Source organism: Gigantopelta aegis, chromosome 9 (assembly GCF_016097555.1).
Source record: "Gigantopelta aegis isolate Gae_Host chromosome 9, Gae_host_genome, whole genome shotgun sequence".
NCBI lineage: Eukaryota > Metazoa > Mollusca > Gastropoda > Neomphalida > Peltospiridae > Gigantopelta > Gigantopelta aegis.
In genome coordinates, this window is record NC_054707.1 from 8926757 (window position 1) to 8949970 (window position 23214).

A 23214-nucleotide genomic window follows, 5' to 3' on the forward strand; every position below is an offset into this window, starting at 1 on the left:
TTGATCTTCTTACAGAGCAGTTCATTTGTAATGTTTGTTTGTTTCCAGGCACTTTCCTGACTGCAATCAGAAACCGTGTCGGTTTTATCATCCTCCGTGTCCAAACCGTAACTGTACAGTTAGGAACTGTCAGTACAGTCACGATAACAGACCGGCTGGTAAGTGACCTCAAGTATATTGGTAGAACATGATGTTAGGAACTGTCAGTACAGTCACGATAACAGACCAGCTGGTAAGTGACCTCAAGTATATTGGTAGAACATGATGTTAGGAACTGTCAGTACAGTCACGATAACAGACCAGCTGGTAAGTGACCTCAAGTATATTGGTAGAACATGATGTTAGGAACTGTCAGTACAGTCACGATAACAGACTGGCTGGTAAGTGACCTCAAGTATTTTGATAGGACATGATGTTAGGAACTGTCAGTACAGTCATCATAACAGACCGGCTGGTAAGTGACCCCAAGTATATTGGTAGAACATGATGTTAGGAACTGTCAGTACAGTCACGATAACAGACCGGCTGGTAAGTGACCTCAAGTATATTGGTAGAACATGATGTTAGGAACTGTCAGTACAGTCACGATAACAGACCGGCTGGTAAGTGACCTCAAGTATATTGGTAGAACATGATGTTAGGAACTGTCAGTACAGTCACGATAACAGACCAGCTGGTAAGTGACTTCAAGTATTTTGATAGGACACGTTAGGAACTGTCAGTACAGTGACACTATTAAGTTTTATAAACATGTAGCCTGGTGTAATACTGTATGATATGATGTGGTAAATATTGTGGTATGTGTTGAGTTGTAATGATAGGTTGTTTGTGTAAGTGACAGTATTAAAGCTTTATAAGCTCGCAGCCTGGTATGATATTGCAGGCACGTGTTGAGACAGAGGGGTTTTAGGAGTGAAATTCAGCCTTGCTCCAAGTGAATGTTTTTTCCATGGGAGTAGGACTTTTGAAATTTAGTTCACCACAGTCTAGACATCCCCTGCCTAGTTTCCCTCACATGATTCTGTATTGTAGGACATACTATGGTAGAATAGTAAATATTGTAGTCTTTGCAGTGATATATGTATGTTGTTTTAGTATGATATGGTTTGTTGTTTGTAGTGCTAATGTTCATAGAAGAAAACTGTTGTCTAATGCAAAAACCTAAACAATGTGTAAACATAAGAAAATAGTAAGACATTCTAAGAAAATAGTAAGACATTATGCTAAAAAAATAGTAAGACATTATTCTAAAAAAATAGTAAGACATTATTCTAAGAAAATAGTAAAGACATTATTCTAAGAAAATAGTAAAAACATTATTCTAAGAAAATTGTAAGACATAATTCTATAAGCTTATTATACTTTCATAACGTTTTTACTTTTACAACTTGATAGTCTGATTGACTGTTTATCGTATGATTTCTTTTAGATTTTGAAGACGCCAAAAAGCCTGTTGATGCCAATACCAAGGGGAATCAAAATACTATACTCTGCAGGTACATATATAATAATCGTGTTTCCATTGGTCAGTGCATGAATTCAACTCATTTGATAGGTCTCATGTGCAGTAGGCTTTAACTAGCACCATCAGTGTTTTGTGCATTTCTCTTATATTGTGATTATTAGCTTTTATGAATGACAAAAAAAAAAAAAAAAAAAAAAAAATCTGCCAACCTAAATGTCCAAAATTATGACCCCCCCCCCCAAAAAAGACAGAAGAGCGAAAAGGAACGAATGAAAGAAAGAAATAGCAATAAGTGGACATATATGTAAACCCTTTGTATTTAAGCATACATGTTTGTAATCAGATAGTATCTCAGTTACCTCTATTCATACAGGCTTTAAGCTAGATCCTTATCAAATTAACTGTAATTCGGTGAATTAGAAGAGAAAGAATTTTTTTTTAATGCATCATAATAACTAAATTTATAGTGGGCAGCGAAAACCAAAAAATATATATTTAGACTCCATTCCAGTCCTTATGCCCAGATTTACTAAGGGCATGCAATTTTCTAATTAGCTTTTTGGCAATTTGTAATAAAATATACACTTCAAAAAAAGTAGGGGAACCTGAAATATTAAAACATACGTTTTGACCACAGACCTAGTAAAGAACATTCAGGTCTGTTTATCAACACACCGAAACACATCCCATAGTTTTCACATGCATCACTCAGTTGCCCCGTACATGTGCGTGGGGTGTCATTGTCGATTTTGACAATTTCCAGGAAGGTCGATTAATCACTGTGGAACATTATTTCTGTCAATCTTTTTAATTCTGTTGATCATACAGTTGTTATTGTTTTGTTTTGTTTATTGTTTGAATTTGCTATTTACTGATAAAAAACCGTCAACTTTCAAATTTCACTTCTGACCCCAGTCGTCCTTCAAGATCTTTAATGGTCATGAAACCTACTGTAATATTGAACTACCAGTTGTAATGTTTGCCCAATTAATTCACTATTATCATATACCGGCCTTGGTGGTGTCGTGGTTAGGCCATCGGTCTACAGGCTGGTAGATCTTGAGTTCGGATCCCAGTCGAGGCATGGGATTTTTAATCCAGATACTGACTCCAAACCCTGAGTAAGTGCTCCGCAAGGCTCAATGGGTAGGTGTAAACCACTTGCACCGACCAGTGATCCATAACTGGTTCAACAAAGGCCATGGTCTGTGCTATCCTGCCTGTGGGAAGCGCAAATAAAAAATCCCTTGCTGTTAATCGGAAAGAGTAGTTCATGTAGTGGCGACAGTGGGTTTCCTCTCAAACTCTGTGTGGTCCTTAACCATATGTCTGATGCCATATAACCGTAAATAAAATGTGTTGAGTGCATCATTCAATAAAACATTTTTTTTTTTTTCTATTGTCATATAACCATTCCCCACAGCTAATATACATTACAATTTTGGCAATTGTAAATTCTTATTAAGAGTTCCCCTACTTTTTTTGAAGAGTATATATTAACCAAATTCAAGTTTAGTTAGCATTTTGTTATTTGGCACGACAGCTTAAGCCCTGTGCTTTAAGTAATTCGCATCTCTTGGTCCCATGTAAATATTGTCCTCTGTTTGCAGGCACTTTCCAAACTGCCGATATGGAGATTCGTGCATGTTTCTGCACCCTACGTGTTCCAGTTTACCCGATTCCAGGAAACCGGGATGTGTGTTTTCTCATAAAACAGAAGGTTCTCATTCAGGTGAGTTATTTAAAATATATATTATTTAAAAAATTTACATCTCTTTGGTATTTATTGTAAAAAAAAAAGTCTAAAGTTTGTTTTATTAAACAACACCACTAGAGCACATTGATTTATTAATCAACAGAACAATCAGTCGGGGTAGGGTCCATCTATACAAACCATGATTAATCATACAAGTAAATAGTGGATATATACCACATTCGAATAGATGGAATATATTATAAAGCGAACATACACTGTAAGATCACTCCATTAACACTCCGACCATAACAGAGACAGCTACAACAAACTTTCAACATACACAAATAAATATAGTTTGTTTTGTTTAACGACACCACTAGAGCAATTTGATAATCATCGGCTGTTGGATATCAAACATTTGGTAATTTTGACATATATTCTTAAAGAGGAAACCTGCTACATTTGTTTCATTAGTAGCAAGGGATATTTTATATGCACCATCCCACAGACAGGATAGAACATACCATGACCTTTGATATACTAGTTGTGATGCACTGGCTGGAACAAGAAATTTGTTAATTGACAGAGATTACTCAATAACTGCTTACAACTAACACTTGACCTCCGTCCTGAATAGAATACCAGATAACTGAGGTGTGTGCTAAGGATTGTGCTTGAACCGTGTGATTAACTGGGTGTAATTATGAAAATAATTGAATTGAATGAGTGTCATTATGATCTAGTATACATGTAAATTGGTACCATTCAGTCAGTTAAATTTATGTAACAGTTCCACAGTAAAAAATAAAACAGGCAATCTAGGTTCCAAGTGGATTGGTGGTTATGTTGTGTGTTTTTCTGTACGAAATCATGCTTTGCCAGAAATCATGCTTTACACAATGGCAAAAAAGAGACATGTATTATTGTTACAGCGTGCTATATTATTTTGATGGTCTTTGACATTAAAAGGGGTGAGATATAGCACAGACGTAGACACACATCTGAGGAGCAGTGAGTTGCTAGATCAGTGGATTCAGGGATTTTTTCCCATCCCAGCCAGTTATCCATGACTGATACATCAAAAGCCATATCATGTACTGTCCTGTGAAAGTGCATATCTGACTGACATATTAAATGCTATGGTATGTGCTGTCCAGTCTGTGGGATTGTGAATATAAACGATCTCTTACTACTAATGAAAATATGTAGCGGATTTCTACCGGCTTCGGTGGTGTCGTGGTTAAGCCATTGGACATCAGGCTGGTAGGTACAGGGTTCACAGCCCGGTACCGGCTCCCACCCAGAGCGAGTTTTAATGACTCAGTGGGTAGGTGTAAGACCACTACACCCTCTTCTCTCCCACTAACAACTAATAACTAACGACTAACCCACTGTCCTGGACAGACAGCCCAGATAGCTGAGGTATGTGCCCAGGACAGAGTGCTTGAACCTTAAGTGGATATAAGCATGAAAATATGAAAATAAGTGGAAATGAAATGTGCTGCTCTGCCTATGGGAAAAGTTCAAGTTTTTGGTTTAAAGACACCACTAAAGCACATTGATTGATTAATCATCGGCTATTGGATGTCAGACATTTGGTAATTCTGATTTGTAGTCATCAGATCAAACCCGCTACATTTTCCCATTAGCAGCAAGGGATCTTTTATATGCACTTTACTACAGACAGGAAAGCACATACGACGGCCTTTGTCCAGTTGTGGTGCACTGGTTGGAACGAGAAAAATCCCAAGGAAGGAAACCTACTGTCGCCACTTCATGTGCTACTCTTTTCAATTAGCAGCATTGGATCTTTTATATGCACCATCCCATAGACAAGATAGCACATACCATGGCCTTTGATGTACCAGTCGTGGTGCACTGACTGGGATCGATCCCAAACCGACCGTGCATCAAGCGACTGCTTTATCACTGAGCTCGCCCTCTGTGTGTGGGAAAGTGCTTATAAAAATTCCTTGCTACTTTATTGGTAGGGCTACATGTTTTTGTGGCTGTAACAGATATCACTTCTCTCTTCCTCATGAATGTCGAAATAACCATATGTGAGACACCAAATAGTTGTATTTAAAATGTTACGAGATGTAGCCAAACATTCCTTTCCAGACACTGAAAATCCACGCGCAGCTGGTATTGATGACAAACTCAAGTTTTGAAAGGTCTTTATTTTCTGTTTTTCAGGAGGCGGCGGCTTTCAGATGAGAAGAAGTGCTGAGGAATCTAAAAGGTTGACTCATTTGGAGTCAAGTGGTAAGTGAAAGTCAAAACTATTACCAGATAGTGGGCAGCATCATGATTAATAAAACAAATAGTTGTGTTTATAATACATTAATGGAAATACTGTCATCCCAACACCACGAGCCAGTAGAATTTTTTTTTTCGTCTGCCGTCAATTCGGACTGGCAGTCATTTAACATTTATGTTCACAAATTTGTTTTAGTCAGTTGTATTTGGCACAGCAGTTTTTGATATGGACTGGCAGAATTTATATCATGCATCTCCAGTCCTAAGATATTAAGTATAGAATCTTGGTAAAGTCATTCTTTGCAATTAGACTGTAATTAATTCGGTCAAAGATACTTTTTACACTTTTAAGTCGTTAAGAAAAACCCATTACTTTGTTAAATGAAAAATACCCTTGTTTTTATTGATAGTTTGTGAATTGTAATGAAAAATATTCAGACAGAAATGAGTAAAACAAATACTGTTATGTGTCATCTGGAAGTCTATAGATGATTGTGGCTTTGTTTTGGTTTAGGCCAAAAGTTTCCTCCACCATCAAGGAGTACCCCCAGACATGAAGACGCTATGTGGACTGATAACATGCAGAGAAGTGGTAAGTATCCACTACTTTATACCTGTCTATAACAAGCACGTTTGTTTACCGTCTCAACCAGTACCCCACAACTGGTATATCAAAGGCCATGGTATTTATTTTCCTGTCTATGGAAAAGTAAATATCGTTGCTGAACTAAGAAAACCTCATATCTTGTAACAAAATAGTTTTCTTTTTATCTCATGAAATTTTTATTTAAAATGCAGCTACGAGGTTTTCTTGATTTAGCGACAATATAAACAAATCCCTTGCTGGTTTATTGTAGGCTGTGTAGAGGCAGCAGGTTTCCTCTCTTTCTTTTGTCCAAAATAATCAGATGTCATCGTTGGACATGAAATTGTTTAAAGTCTGCCTTTCCTTTCCTTTTCCTCTCAGCCCTCTACATTGCGAGGGGGCAGGACGTAGCTCAGTGGTACAGTGATCGCCTGATGCGCGATCGATCTAGGATCGATTCCCGTTGGTGGGCCCATTGGGCTATTTCTCGTTCCAGCCAGTGCACCATGACTGGTATATCAAAGGCCACGGTATGTACTATCCTGTCTATGGGAGTGTGCATATAAAAGATCCCTTGCTGTTAATCGAAAAGAGTAGCCCATGAAGTGGCGACAGCGGGTTTCCTCTCTCAATATATGTGTGGTCCTTAACCATATGTTTGACACCATATAACCATAAATAATATGTGTTGAGTGCATCGTTAAATAAAATATTTCTTTCTTTCTTTCTATATTGTGACCGATTTGTTTCATTTGGCGACTTAAACATTTCATACTATCTATATAAAAATACAAGTAGGCTCCAAAATGGAAGAGTTGACGTAGAAGGCTTCCTCTAGTGATGAATTGCTGTTTTACAATTTAGTTTATTTATGATATATTTCTATCATATTTTTAGATGATCGATCTGACAGTTTTAAGAAAGTTCCTTGTAAATACTGGCCAAACTGTCAAAGAGGCAAACGATGTCCATTTATTCACCCAGATGAAAAATGTCCGTAAGTATTAACTACCTTTTCTTGTTAATGAAGAACAAAGAAAAGTACCTAAATTAGAAAATCACCCTGGCCCCAGTGTATTTTGTATAATTTCTTAGGCATCTGAAATTGTATGGACTAAGATTTGATCAACCACATGAACAAAGTAGACTGCCAATTAGATAGCAGGTAATGGCTTTCTTCTGACTGCTGCATGAAATGAAAAAGGCTGGTTTAGTGTCGGCAATTTAGAACTATAAAACATCTTGAGTGTATGATCCGCTACTTCCAACAGTTGTTATATCTGTATAAATACTGTTACAGCTGTCACCTGTTGGACATCTAACAGTCTTAGTTGGAAATGCTGCAGTGCCATTAAACATCACTCTATTTTAGCCTTAATATTCATGTAAGATATGTTCAAATACATTGATATATTTTGTACTAGGATATCGTTAAACATTCAGTCATTCATTCCAGTTCCTATTTCTGCTTCAAACAATGCACCTTATTTCTGTGCTTCTTGAATGTGTTAAACGTGTTACTTTCAGAGATCTCGCTCGATGCGCAGTCGGTGTGGGATGGATCCTCGTCAGTGGGCCCCATTGGGCTATTTCTCGTTCCAGCCAGTGCACCACGACTGGTATATCAAAGGCTGTGGTATGTGCTACCCTGGTGGGATGATGCATATAAAAGAGCCCTTGCTGCTAATCAAAAAGAAGCCCATGATGTGACAGCGGGTTTCCTCTCTCATTATCTGTGTGGTCCTTCACCATATGTTTGATGCCATATAACCGTAAATAAAATGTGCTGAGTGCATCATTAAATAAAACATTTCTTTCTTTCTTTTTTTCTTTCAGAGATGGGCCACATTGTCGTAAAGGAGCAAGCTGTACACTCATTCACCCACAAGCTGGGTCCAAACGTGAGTTCTTTCACTTTTGTTATTGGCAAAACAGATATATATTTTTCCACATACCTTTTCATGTGATTCTCTATTTGTTATTCAGAAAAATAGCGATCATAAAAAAAAAAAACCCCACCTGAAACATCAAATAGAAAAGCTTCATATTTATTTATTTCAAGCTGGCTAGCATTATATGTTGTAAATTTAGCAGTAGATCAATAATTATTGTGTTATCTATGCACTGCACTTTTCCTGTTTTCTACCATGGCATCGGTACAGTGTCGCAAAAGTTGAAAATTTAGTTTTATGTCTTGTTTATCAAATACATAATTTCCAAGTGAAAGTAAATTGATCATGTTTAAAGGGTAGATCCCCCTGTGGTAGTGTGTAGTGGTGGACTTGGGGGATTTCCAGTCCAGTAACTGGTACATCAGAAACCAAAGTATGTATTTTCTTGTCTAGAGGAATACACATATAAAAAGGTCAATTGCAGGCAGTGGTGTAGCGTGGGTGGTGGAAGGGACTTGGGGAGTGCTAATGGTCAACTGGCTATTTCTCGTTCCAGCCAGTGCACCACGACTGGTATATCAAAGGCTGTGGTATGTGCTATCCTGTCTGTGGGATGGTGCATATAAAAGATCCCTTGTTACTAATAGAAAAATATAGCGGGTTTCTTCTCTAAGACCATATGTCAAAATGACCAAATGTTTGACATCCAATAGCTGATGATTAATAAATCAAATTGCTCTAGTGGTGGTGTTAAACAAAACACACTTTTTGTAGCACTAAGATACATGTATCTTTGAAAATCTCTAGCCAGGTGGAAAAATAAATGTACATATAGCAGAGTATGACAAATATTTTAAAAAGTCACTAGACACAGGGCTAGTGGTTTGTGAAAACCACTAGCCTAGCCCACCAAGATAAAGCACTAGCCCAAATTCTTGATCAATTATAACTGGATTTTTATCTAATTTATGTAAGCTTACACATTTACGAGTATAACAGTAAAATAAAACAAACACTTAAATTATGTTGTAACTTTCAGTTTTGTCGTGTCAAGTGTGATCCATCGTCATTGTCCCGTTTTCGCTTTTGCCCCCCCCCCCGGGGAAAAATAATTGAGCTCATGATTGGTATCTAAACCCACTAATAAATAATTAAATTTAAATGAGGGTACGACAGTGTGACATGCGGTAATAGATGGTTCAGTTTATTTGGTAGTGGATTATACATTTAGGGCCTACTAGTTATGTCACCAGGAACGGTGATGCCAATTGCTCAAATACATGGCATCATCCCGTATCAGACCGATATCAAAAGAATATAACGGCGACATCTAATCCGTTGTTAATTGATGAACAAAAAATGTATTATCTTGTATCAGCAGCTGTGACGCATTATTCAAACCGCTACACATAATAGGCCAAGCCGAGTCATTGCCTGTGCGGTTACTTTTAAAGTAAATTGTCTTCCTGATAACCATATGTAAGCGAAGTGCATGGCTGTTAACAGTCCGTCGTGAGATGGATTTCCGTCGTTGGAGAAATTGTGAAAATTATTTTTTCAGTTTTTTTTTTTTTTTAAATGAAAATTACTTCTGCCGTTTTCGGTTTCCGTAATGTCAACCCGATCACTTCGGCCGTTTTCTTTGCCCCACTGACCCCCCTTTAGGTACCTATCGGATGGGTATAATCTACCATACATTTTGGTGCCGATGAACGGCCCCATTCCCCTAACATAAATTCCAAATCCAATATCAAACCTTTTCCCAATTACGACCCAACAGTTTCCCAATAAAGATTCCCACAGTTGCTCTTATCGCGGATACTTGAACTCATAATTTTTTTTTTAAATTTAGCTAATTGTATATTTTTCGATTACGAACACGTTACGAACAAGTCTGACCTGGATATGCAAATTAGTTTTATCCTGTTTTGATACAGTCTGTTGTGTCGTAGGTTTTAGTAATAATGCCTACATTGTCTGATATAATACAGTTTTGGTAGAAGAATACAACTTTTTGTTTTAATTTATCCATTTGCGTTAACACATATTTGGGATCTATCGCAACACGTCCAATCCGCTATTTACATAGTCCGAACGGACGTAGAAAGTAAAGTATTGACTTATTGTGCACCCTGCACTATCATTTGCTGTGCTATTTTAAGCAGATGATCTTATTTTGTAAAAAGGTGTGTACATATGTTTCGAACTTTTTTTTCTTCAAATATTTTATTATTATTATTATTATTTAAAATCATTTTTGGTATGGTTTTTGTAATTAAAAAACAAACAAAAAACGTTACTACAGTAGTTGTAAATTAAGTGAAAAAACCCACCTTTAATTTAAATGTGCTACTCACTCCCTTTGAAGTAATGGCCATACCCGATGTCACACCATGTGACGAACAGCACGTGCGAGTTTGAACACTGTTACAATGTAATAATTCTGCTGGGAGATATTAGATTGTTGCGTATTATAGATATTGAAACTTAATTAAACTTGATCCGGTCAAATATAACATTTACCGACCAGCAGTATGTTACTTCTTTATTATTTACGATTGAATAATGGGGTCATTCGAGAACTACGCAACGTGCACCAAGGAGAGTGGGAATTATGGGATGTGACAAAACATAATTGGGGGGGTGGGGTTGTGGTGGTGGTTATTGTGCAACGTAATGTTAATTCCTAAAGTAAAATGCAACCACTGAACCAGTCATTGCCATTTTATTTTAACATATATGTATTACTAAAGACCCCAAAGTAAAATATGACACGGTCACAAAACGTTACAAGGGGAGAGGGGTATTGAAACTGCAAGATTTTGCGTTACGTATTGTTAAATGACAAAAAGATCAACAAAGGACTATTCAACATTAGCGTAATGCAGTATCAGACATTGGCTTTTACCTCAATTTTTAACGACTCCCTCCCCCTCCCATAATAAATTTGCAATAACACAAGGGCCACCTGATGTAAATGTATTTGAATATTTGAATGGCCGTCCATAAGCTAGCGGTCAAGCCTAAATAAATAATATCAGATAATAGTGTAAACTTTAAAAAAATGCCCGTACTGTCCAAGTTCTTAGTCTAAAACATGTGCGAGATTAACTACCATGTGACGTGTCCAACCAATCAAAACAGGCATGTCATTAGACTTATTTCCTGTGCCAGAAACTTGAAAGGGAAAAGTAAACAATGCATGCTGTAACTGTGACGATGTAGAGATAGCATATTACTGCAGTTTGCAGACCTAGTTCAAGTGGATTACTGATGGCGTTGTTGATATTATTTGATGACAAACGTCACAATCAAATTTATTAAACGAAATATCAGCCGAGAGAAAAAGAAAAAGAAAAAAACAACCCACAATTGAGCGGGCTAGTGGTTATGCATTTCTCACTAGCCTGAACTCTGCATATAGTATGTTAGACATCAGATACTCTTAGTTTTTAATCTGCTGTAGAAAAATATTCCTTTGCTTTAATCTTCTTTGTTCTAATACAACATCTCATGATTCCTCAACAGGTTATGCACCTCCTGCAAGTGAGTTGTCTGCCCCTGCTCCCAAAATTGCCAGGTCTGAGAGAGACGGTTACAGCAGCTGGCAGTTTGAAGAGAATGTCACAGGCTACCCCAGCGCCCGTGATCCTTACGAGGCCAGAGGCTATAGGAGAGCAGATGAATATGGTGCTCAGGACAGATACGGTAGAGGCCGAGCGGGGGAGGTTGCAGACAAAGGTCAGCTGGGGGAGACTGCAAGCAGAGGCCGAATGGGGGAGGTGGCAGGCAGAGGCCGAATGGGGGAGGTGGCAGGCAGAGGCCGAATGGGGGAGATGGCAGGCAGAGGCCGAATGGGGGAGATGGCAGGCAGAGGCCGAATGGGGGAGGTGGCAGGCAGAGGCCGAATGGGGGAGGTGGCAGGCAGATACCAGGAAACACAGACTGAGAGAAGACTTGTTGATGATCAGGCTGGAAGTAGAATGTATGGAAATCTTACGAGGTCAGCTAAAGGTGCAGATCCAAGGGGTTATTCAACAGAAGCAGCAGTACAAGAGGTGTACGGTTACGATAGGTGGGTGGATGCATCAGATTATGACCAATTTGGAGACAAGTGGGATCAGCGCGAGATATTCGACTACAGTGAGAGAAAGAGTAAGGAGACGTCTGCCAGAGAACCAGCCAGACAGCAGCAGCAGCAGCAGCAGCGTATGTACAGCACACAGTACCCACAGCTTCATGAGTACCCACCGAGAGCAAGCAGTGACCAGCGTCACAAGGAACTGCAGGCGGACACGCAACGACGATCACAGGCTACAGATCCATGGAGGGACTCCGGAGATCAGAGACTGGACACCAGATTGGACAAACCCAAGCCACTGATGAGTAAAGCCCAGGCCGAGTGGCTGGGCTATGATGACCCTGCATATTATGCCCAGAATAAGAGACGTGATCCCTCGTCATCGGCACGCGATGATGATCTGCTGGCATACAAGCAGCACAATGTCTATGGTCAGGAGCAAGCAGTGGCATCAAGGAGGTCAGCGGACAGCCGGTTAGCAGAACCCAGCGATAAATATACCTATGAAGAGTCCATGTATCGGGCACCTGGTGTTGCTGGCACGAGGGCCGAGAGTCGAGCCACTGTGGCTGAAGATGAGTGGGCAGCGTACGATCAGTCACTGTACGGTCAGTCTGGCAGTTCGGCCAGGAGCCAGCACGCTGCTGCATCTCGTAAAGCCAAACTAGACGACGAACTGGCGTACAGTCAGTCGGTGTACGGTTCATCGGCCGATCCTGCCAGACGACGGAACCCTGTAGCCGATGCCGCTGACAAAGAAGCGTGGGCGTACAGCGAAGCGGCATATGGCCAGTCGAGGGCACTGCCACCAGTGAGACGCGAACCTGTGCCAAGTGCAGACAAGTATCGCCAGGATGAGCGGTCGTATGCAGGTGACCACAGGTACAAGGAGACGTATGCAGCCAAGCAGGAAGCCTATCCCTACCCACTGGCTTACGACTCAGAGCCAACGCGAGATGAAGCTAAACGAAGACCGGCTGATGTGTATGAGCGAGATCCCTACGCTTATTCCTATCCACAGGCAGGTGTGGAGTCGTGGAATTAGGATACGGTGCATGTCCTACGGTGTTGAGTAATTCATGATTGGCTGCATGTGCCAGCAACTGACACTGTTACATACATGTAGCAATGCCAGAATGTGTATGTCGTATGATAAGCAATATATTTACTTGGCATTCCTATATTACAGAATATGTTGATGTAAGATACCAAATCTATAACATTTCATTTTGAGTATTTACACATATATTTTGTTTTTATGCCCATGGTGGCCATGATATGAAAGACATTTGGACTTTACCCAAGACAGAACTTGCAATTTAATAAACATGGTGTCTTGTGTTATAGAGTACATGTTCGAATTTCAGACATTTTTTTTTATCTTGTGTTTTATAGTAGTATTTGATAGAATTACAGACATGGTATCTAGTGTTATAGTACTTGTTATTTAGAATTGTAGATGCTATGTCTTGTGATTAAGAGCTCTTGCTAGAATACAGTCATGTTTAACAACAAAGACAGCTGGTGCACAAGTTAGACATGTCTGGGGTTCTCTTGTCACGTCGTAGGTTTGGTTTGTGCTCAGACCTAGGTTCATCTTGACGTTTATTCAAGGACGTGATTTTTCAGCTTTTTATCTGATTTCAGCTCTCTTCTTTTTTTTTGTGAGTGTGTAAAATGATTTTCACAAATTAGATTGGATTTTAACTGTAATGCTGAAAAATCACTTAATGTAGAGGTTTTATCTTGTAATTTTAAACTGGTTAATACATCCCTGTTATTGCATAATGGATAAACCACAAATTTCTCCAGCATTCCCCTGCCAAAAGTTTTGAAATCTTACAAGGAAATGAGTAAATACTTAATTTAATGTTCCCAGTCTGTGAGGATTCGGAATGGCAAAACATTCTGGTGATTTGACCTTTTAACGTGTTTCTAAATGGTACATGTACCCACAAAACAAAGTACGATCCAAATTCTGATTCTTACCAAACATTCACATCAAACCAGGAGCTTCGATGTCTCCAGTTTCTATAAATACCAGGACAGCCAAGAAAACTGGATGTATAAAATTTAATACACAAAGCAAAACATTACGAGTTCCAACCTAAAGTGATACCTTGTATTGTAAGAGGAAGATGGACCTTGAGAGACATGAACGTTTTCCAGGTTTATATGGAATTCCGAATTTTTAATTGACTATGCAGCGTTTCGGGAGTTTTCCCTGTTTGTCAAAACTTTTCCATATTCTCCATCGAAAACGTACAATATAGTTTCAGCTTATGTTTTGTGTACATTCTAAATGGGGGTCGCTATTTTAGAAAATTGTAAAACCCTAACCCTAGGTCTGATCTAGTACCTGACCTTCAGTATTAAAATTTGTGGATTTATTTTGTAACCTACTTTCATCTGTATAAGAGACAAAACTTGGTTATTGGTGCCTGTACTTGGAGCAGTTGGGATGTCTGATTATACACTGAATATGCACTCCACACATTTTATTTATGGTTATATGGCATCAGACATGTGGTTAAGGACTACAAAGATATTGAGAGAGGAAACACACTGTTGGCACTTCATGGACTACTCTTTTTCGATTAGCAGCAAGGGATCCTTTATTTGCACCATCCGACAGACAGGGTACATACTGCGTCCTTTGATATACCAGTCATGGTGCACTGGCTGGAACGAGTAATAGCCCAATGGGCCCACCGATGGGGTTCGATCCCAGACCACTGGGCTACGTCCCGCCCCTTGCTGAATAAAGATGTCTTTACAACATGTACTTATTATCCCACCTGTAACTGTGTATAAACTCTTCTTTGTTTCTCTTTCTTTCTTTTTTCTTTTTTCTTTTTACAGTTAATGTATTTTTACAGTATCCCCCATGGATCCATTGCTAACAATTGTTCACAAGTCTAGTGACCTACTCCTTACTGACTCCATACGTACACTTGGCCCATATAGCCGGTTTTCCGGTCATGGAAATGTTGACCCCTATCGATTATCGTTTTATTAAAAAAAAAAAAGACTATGTCCCTACTATACTGCCACTACTGATCAATCACAGTATAGACTTAACATTTAAGAAGAAAGCAAATATATCTATTAACATAATATTGTTTCAAACACAGTTAAATACATTTATAATTATCAAAAAAAAAAAAATTCCATTTGTAATGCCCTCAACATAGAAATTAAATTACATGACAAATAAAAAACAAATGGACTAATTTTATAATTTTTACATTTTTTTTTATAACGGAAGTCCTTAGTCTGGGGAGCCTGGGGCAATTGCTCCCTTTGCCCCCTTATAAATCCGGCGTTGATGGTGGCACAGAAAATCACCACGCTTGGCTTATGAAGATCCAATTAATATAGTGGGCCAGTTGAAGCAAACTGTTGATTGTAAAACCAAGCTAATATGTTTGTTTATTTGGTGGTTATTGTTAGGGGGAATGTTTTTTAGGTTGTTTTTGTTTTTGTTTTTTTTAGCAGAGATTGGTGATGATGATTTGCTGAAAACTAATTTTGTTAGTAAATTATTTCAATTGAAAAATATCATTGTCAGTGATTTAGTTTGTGTTAAATTTACTTCATGCCTTTTAGTTTGGTTGACTTAGATTTTTGTTGTTTTAAATCGAAATGATTTGTATATAATGCCTAGTGAAATACATTGTTTAAAATCCATGCTCATTGTTCACAAATAGTTACGTGTTGTTCTTATGTTAAAATATGACTTTTTAATGACTATTATGTAAATATTCTTGTCAGGAGGATGTTCTATCCATTGTCTAATATGCGTCATCAATCATGTCTTATGATTCATATGTATTTAGAAAAAGAAGAAGAAAAAGACGGGGGGAAAACCCCACACACATTTTTGTTTATTCATTATTATACAAATTGAAGTAGTTTGTTTTACATGGCAATTGAAATACATTCATGAAAGGGACTAAGAGGTTTTTTTTAAGAGTAACGGAGACGTTTTAATAATTACAAATGCATATTAAATACATTATTGTGCATAAAATATCGGTGGCTGTATATTAAATGTGTTTCAGATCGTCCTACAGTTTGTATTAGGTCAAACGTAACTTTATTTTCTAATATATATTTTTTTCAAACAGTTTGAGTTACTGACGAACATTAGAATGAAAAACACCCATTGGATATACAGACAAATATAGTAAACCAGAAACTATTTAGTGTGTAATTTTAATTAATTGTTTCAGTATTAATAGGAAACATTTTACAATGGCAGCAAACTTAATCGTTTCAAAGGAATTGTAAAATGTAATCAATGATGTGACTGCCATTTTGAATATTCTGTTATTTGGTATTTACATATTAAAAATGATTATGTTAATGAATACATTACATACATATATATTTTTGGGGGGTGGGGGTAGGGTGGTGGATAAAGATTGTTTTTCTCTTTAGTCCCATGTATCATAATCATATTGTGTTTACATCAGTCACGTGTTAACTTACTCTCAGTTTGTCATTTTGAGCAATGTTTTAAGCCAATTTTTTTATTTAGTAAATTGTAACAATCATCTTCCTGCGGGTTAGCCGAAGTGCTACATTCATGAAAATAAACGAAGGAGAAAACTTTGATTGTTTTGTTTTATTAGCTTACACTCGTCTTTATCTATATACATATATATACACCACAGGTTCAAGCTTCGTCTCTTGTCGGCATTTAAAAAACCCCATCAACACAAACTTCTTTCCAGGAAGCCAGGAAGGGAAAGACAGACTCTTTATTTCTGTCAGCCCATATCGTTTAACACCACGCTCGCTCGCTCGCTCGCTCGCTCTCTCTCTCTCTCTCTCTCTCGCTCTCTCTCTCTCTCTCTCTCTCTCTCTCTCTCTCTCTCTCTCTCTCTCTCTCTCTCAAAATTGGGATATTTTATGGGAAGCCATAAGGGACATTGGGGTATGGTAACTTAATGATGACGGAGTCCTGCAATTTTAGTGGATATCCGATGTTATAGCATGTGTAGTCCTGTCGGTCATAAGCTTTGATTTGATATATAATACATTCCAGTGACGCATGTGTTGCAATTTTGGTGTACACAAATTAGAAGGTACCGATTATGGTCTGACGTCAATGAAAAAAATTGCATGTTTTTTTTTAGTACCCTCAAAGACTGCTGGCAAATGAGTAGTGGATCTCAATTTGTTTCACTGTTAGTTTCGTGTTCAGAACATATTAGCTTCTAAAACCATAATGTAGTAGTTGTGTGTGGATGGTGGATGTGTGTGTGTGCTCGAAGACTAAGTCGTGGCCTATAACTACATGTACAATGTTTCTCAAGAACACGAAGTCAACACTTGTCAGGAATGTGTATCTGCAATCACGATATCGAGAATGAATACGTCAAATAAATACTGGGTTATGCAAATGTTCCTTTGGTCACTGATGTGCTTGAGTCAAAGGATCGAACTACCTCGGTGGATCCATTCAACTGATTTTTTTTTCTTTCGTTCCAACCAGTGCACCATAACTGGTCAATGGCCGTGGTATGTGCTTTCCCCGTCTGTGGAAAAGTGCATATAAAAGATCCCTTGTTGCTAGTGGAAAATGTAGCGGGTTTCCTCTCATGACTACGAGTCAGAATTACCAAATGTTTGACATCCAGTAGCCTATAATTAATTAATGTGCTCTAGTGGTGTCGTTAAACAAAACAAACTTTAGTTTAACGTTCTATAATATCGAAATGGATGGGGCCATAACTACTGCAGCAAAGTGAGCTTTTTTTCAGAAATTGCTACTGCCAAATATATTTAAATGCGTTTCAGTGAGTTATATTATTAATCCGATATGCTTGTCTGTTCAAGTGTTTCATTTCATCTCTGTATCAAACGGAAGATTTAATCTCTACAATTTGATGATACATAAACTTAAAAACACACTAAAAATAAAAACAAATGTTTTGTTTTGTTTAACGACGCCACTAGAGAACATTAATTTATTAAAGCTACTGGATGTCAAACATTTGGTAATTTGACATATAGTCTTAGAGAGGAAACCCGCTACATTTTTCCATTATTAGCAAGGCATCTTTTATGTGCACCATCACACAGACCACACACCATGGTCTTTGATATACCAGTCGTGCTGCACTGGCTGGAACGAGAAATAGCCCATTGGGCCCACCGACAGGGATCGATCCCAGTCAGACCGCGCATCAGGGTGAAGGCTTTACCATTGAGCTACGCCCCCCCGATTTTATTTAACGACGCACTCAACACATTTTATTTACGGTTATATGGCGTCATACATATTGTTAAGAACCACATAGATATTGAGAGAGGAAACCCGCTGTCGCCACTTCATGGGCTACTCTTTTTCGATTAGCAACAAGGGATCTTTTATATGCACCATCTCACAGAATAGTACATACCACGGCCTTTGCTACACCCGATGTGAAGCACTGGCTGGAACGAGAAATAGCCCAATGGGTCCACCGACGGGAATCGACCCTAGACCGACCGCGCATCAAGCGAACGCTTTCCACTGGGCTGCGTCCCGCCCCTACAATTAAAAAAAGCCCACGGCGTTGCGTTTAAAACAAAATACGCTATGCCACCGCAGCGTAAAACGCCGCAATACGAACGTAAAAAGAGCATTCCGCAGCGTTTCATGCGGCATATTTAAAAAAAAGTTCATGCTCCGTATTTGATGATCGACGAACAACGAGCGTTATCTGCCCGCGTTTAACGCCAGGATGGAAACAGTAGACGGGAGCGCTAAGGTCTCACTACACAGTTCACTTCCGGGTGAGAATTCACATATTATTCACTTTTAGTAATTGGGCACCAATTAAAACAAGTCGTATTTTTAATGTTAAGCCTTCTGGCTGGATTTTGCTCATGAATGTTATTTTGTAATGTTGTACATTGACCTTTTGGGACATGGGTGTATAGCGGCAGAGACGCCCGGTGTGACTCGTTTCCAGAACAGGTGGTTCGGACTGATACTACAGCCATATAGCAAAACACTGAGACGAAAATGTCCTCAATTTTGGAGTAAACATAAATGCTTATATAATGTATGTTTGCAATGGCGTATGTTGTTAGTGCCAACGAGAACTCGTTCTACTGGCCATCTTCATTTGAAGGTGGGCAATTTAACATGGATTTCAATGGCAGATGACGTCTGTGTAGTGAGAACTAAACGCTGTCTAGTAATTTTACGACGCGTAAAACGCCAAAGTAAAAACCGGTCATAAACGCGATCGAATCACAGGCGAATTGTAGCTCAATTGGTAGAGAGCTCGTCTGTGATGCTGGGGTCGAAGGGTCGAATCCCTTTGGCAGGCGCGTGTGCAAGAATGTATGCATGGGGTCGAGTCACGCTCCTCTAGAATATATACTGAAAAGAAGAAGAAAGAAAATGATTGATCGTGGGTGGGGTGGGGTGTCTACTTGGTGGACTGATTATCTTACTGGTTTTTCCCCGTCCCAACCAGTGGTATATCAAAGATCGTGGTATGTGCTGTCCTGTCAGTGGGAAATGAATATAAAATATCCCTTGCTACTAATAACAAAATGTAGCTGTGTCAGAATGACCAACTGTTTAGTTATTACTTAATAAATGTCCTCTAGTGGTGTCGTTAAACAAAACAAACATTACAACCTATCTGTGGGAAAGTGCATATAACAGATTTGTGCTGGTAATGGAAAAATATAGCGGGATTCCTCAAAGACCACGTATCCAAAATTGACAAAATATTTGATATCCAATAGCAGATAGTTAATAAATCAATGTGCTCTAGTGGTATAGTCAAATATATATATATATATATATATATATATATATATATATATATATATATAACTTTTTTAACTTTCATTAACAAATGTGAATATTTTCAGGAAGTGAGGCGAGATTTAAGTAAGAAGTGGATCGCCCGTCGGGTGCCAGGGATTGTAGGGTCGAACGCTCTCGATGAACTTCGTTTTTTCTCGTCCCAACGAGTGCTTATATTATCACTGCACGCTCTCTCCCTCTCGCTATCTCTGTCTGTCTCTCTCTCTCTCTTTCTCTCTCGCATGTTAAACACCAATAGCCGTATACAAGATTTTGACAGTATTCCTCCTTCCCCATCTCTTTTCCCTCTTTCTTCTCTCTCTCTCTCCAACACACACACACGCACACGCACACACACACACACACACACACACACACACACCTCCCTCTTTCAACCACATACGTTGGACACCAAATGGCCGTAGTTTAAATATGTTGAGGTGTCAAACAGATATTCCTTCCATTCCTTTTCGTTTCACCAAGTACATGTATATTAAATTAGTTTTAAAAAGACAACCACAATTAAACATATAATTACTAGAGATTTATATAGAAAATAGTTTGTTCAGTCACACAGTATTTTACCACATGATGTGCACCACACCAACACCCAGCCAAGGGCGTGTCATAGACTGTGATGGATCTATAAACACCTCTGGTTGCAGAGCAGTCGAGACGAATCTGTGTATGATGGCGAACAGACAACACATTTGGACAAGACAGTTTCTTTGTACAATCATTTATGGGAGACCTCACATGTTACCCTGCATTAAAGCAAACAACATTGGGTTAAATCCGCCGGCGCCACCCCCTGCACCGCCCTGTCCTCCCTGTCCCATCATCATAGCCAGAGGAAGCATCTGCTGCATCTCACCACCGCCCATCATTGACATCATCATCATGCGTGCCATTGGCGACATGTTCTTCTGGCCCATCATGGAAAACATCATCATCCTCATCATGCTGTCGCTGCCTCCTCCGCGCATCATCATCAGGGGAAGGAGTTTGCCCATCATGCCCATCTTGGCCATTCCCCCGCCCCTCATCATCTGGAACATCATCAGTCTCCTCATCCTGTCTCCGCCGCCCATCATTCCCAGTAGTGGCCACATAGAGCCCATGCCGCTCGACTGCCGCTGCTGAGGCTGCATCTGGCTGAACGGATTGTAGCTTCGCTGACCAAAACCAGTGGTGCTAGGCTGGCCGAATGCACTTGTTCCGCTGCCCATGCCGAATGAACCTCCTCCAGGCATAGTGTCTAATGGACCTCCTGTCTGTTGGCCGAATGAGCCCATTCCACTACCTGCTGGCTGTGTCCCCATTCCACCTCGTTGTGACAGTGCGTTAGCCATGGCGGTTAAATCTGCCATTCCCGTCTGTCCGGCTCCTCCTCCTGTACCACCACCGCCTTGTCCTATAACAAACACATTAAAATGTCTTTAGTTAAAACTGCTATAGTATTATGTTGGTTGCTATTTAAAAATCTGATACCGTATATGGTCCAACAGTACTTTGTGTAGTACTGCATGGGGTCCATCAGTACTTTCTCCTATAATAAACACAGCACATTGGTATTAGATAAATCTATAGCCCGTCTCATCCTCAAACAAGTGCAGACCCGTCTCAGCCCGTGAAAATAGGCACTAAGAGTAGTTAGTCTACAAACCTGCAACACATTTGGATACGGTTATAACCGAGAGAAGATAACGTTTGTGATATTTAAACAGGGCAATTCCGTCTAAAATAACTAGAGCTTGTTTCGATAACAATTACTTTTCAGACGAATGCGAGTTTTTAGAATTGTGAAAAAAACCTGGATGACCAGAACCACTTCAGGTTTACAAAAATTATCATTCTAAATGTAAATACTTCTAATTTAAATGATCAAAGCCGGCTTTAACAGTGAACACATACGTCGTAGTGTTTAAGAATTAGGGTCTTAATCCCAAAAAAGAAACTTACACTGTTATCGACTGTTGACGAAACCATGGCTACCGTGGAATCAGTAATCTGTACTTAACACTGTCTCTTGGGTAGAGCGAACCATGGCAACCACTGCAGACTTTGAGTCTGGGATAGAGCTTGTGGTAAGTTTGTAAAATACTTTTACTAAGAACAGGCAGTCTTATCTATACTGAATCCCAAACCCACTAGGTGTAGTTTTCCTTTATATACAACATTTTACAAAATTGCCCTTGATAAAAAGGCCCATAAAACAGGTTTTCCTGCAGCAGACTGTAGTGAACTCTTCAAAAAGAGATATTACCTGTATGAGTGTTTATATGATGCAATTTGTAATAGAAGCTAAAAAAAGACAATTATTCTTAAAGAAATAATTTATAACAAGACCAAACGTTTATAAGTTTATTTTGTTGTTCATACAGAAACAGCTGTCAAGATTGTGAAAAACGTGGTAAATTAAATTTGCAAGTACTTAATATAACGACAAAATTTAATGATTAATGATTAACAGCAGGTACTGTGTTTAGGGATGCAAACTCAAATTCGCTTTTTTACATCACTGAATCGCCGAGTTATGTCATCAGGTATAAAAATGATGAACATTCCATACTCTCACCCAAACAGGTTTTCTGCATGATGTCCTGGGCATGAAACCCAGGAGTCTTTTTCTGTCTGTCTTCACTAAAGGTTCAAACACGCTCTCTTGGAAATGCATCTCAAACACCTGGTCTACTTAACTAAGACTATCTTAATACATCTGACACGTCTGGGTTTTTCAAAACAAATCATACATATCTTGCTACGTCTGCGGCTCCAAACATAATCAAAACAAATTATTCTTATTTTGTTTTATAGAAGTATTTTCTTTAATACATTACAGAGTTACCTTCCATACTGAAACAGTTACGAACAGATGACATTTCATTTTATATACCTAGTCATAAAGAGGTACACATCTTCTCTGTTATGTTTTGCCGGAAACTACTAGTATTACACGAATAATTACTTTACAAACTTCGAAAATTTTATTTCATAAATATTGTTGACATTGCCGTGACGGTTTAAAATTAACAATATTTCTTTAAACCATGGAGTGCCGATGCTGAAATGATTGTTAATCGTCTCATGTTTTTGTTGTTTTTGTGTTGTTGATTTTTTTTGCCATCAGACAAAAGCAAGGTCAGCATTTCACCTCCCACCTCTTCCGCGTCACGTAAACCGACCCGCGTCCACAGAGTCCTCAGCATCACGCGTTACTCTGCATCATCATAGCCAACGCCGACATTGGGATCTGGCCCGATCCGCCACCCTGCCGACCCCCCATCATCATGAGCATGGGCATCATCTTGCTCATCTCTCCGCCGCCGCCGCCGTTCATCATCGTCATCATCATCATCTTCATCATCGGGTTCATGGACTTGTTCTGCATCATGGAGGATAACATCATCATT

At 39.0% G+C, this 23214-nt stretch overlaps 2 protein-coding genes across 2 annotated transcripts in view; one reads left to right on the forward strand and one right to left on the reverse strand.

The window, feature by feature from the left end:
- The window catches only part of LOC121380623, a 38396-nt gene extending 23810 nt beyond the window's left edge, over positions 1-14586 (forward strand). Inside the window, exons 13-20 of the mRNA XM_041509525.1 lie at positions 49-158; positions 1430-1496; positions 3076-3197; positions 5358-5426; positions 5935-6012; positions 6904-7003; positions 7843-7907; positions 11427-14586. Coding sequence (XP_041365459.1) covers positions 49-158; positions 1430-1496; positions 3076-3197; positions 5358-5426; positions 5935-6012; positions 6904-7003; positions 7843-7907; positions 11427-13024 — 2209 coding nt within the window. The 3' untranslated portion in view covers positions 13025-14586. The remainder of the gene's footprint in view (positions 1-48; positions 159-1429; positions 1497-3075; positions 3198-5357; positions 5427-5934; positions 6013-6903; positions 7004-7842; positions 7908-11426) is intronic.
- Positions 14587-20330: 5744 nt separating this feature from the next.
- LOC121380820 (heavy metal-associated isoprenylated plant protein 34-like) overlaps positions 20331-23214 on the reverse strand; it is a 14025-nt gene continuing 11141 nt past the window's right edge. Inside the window, exons 3-5 of the mRNA XM_041509802.1 lie at positions 23014-23214; positions 22650-22657; positions 20331-21215 (exon numbers count right to left, since the gene is read on the reverse strand). The exon at positions 23014-23214 is cut by the window's right edge and continues 373 nt beyond it. Coding sequence (XP_041365736.1) covers positions 20554-21215; positions 22650-22657; positions 23014-23214 — 871 coding nt within the window. The 3' untranslated portion in view covers positions 20331-20553. The remainder of the gene's footprint in view (positions 21216-22649; positions 22658-23013) is intronic.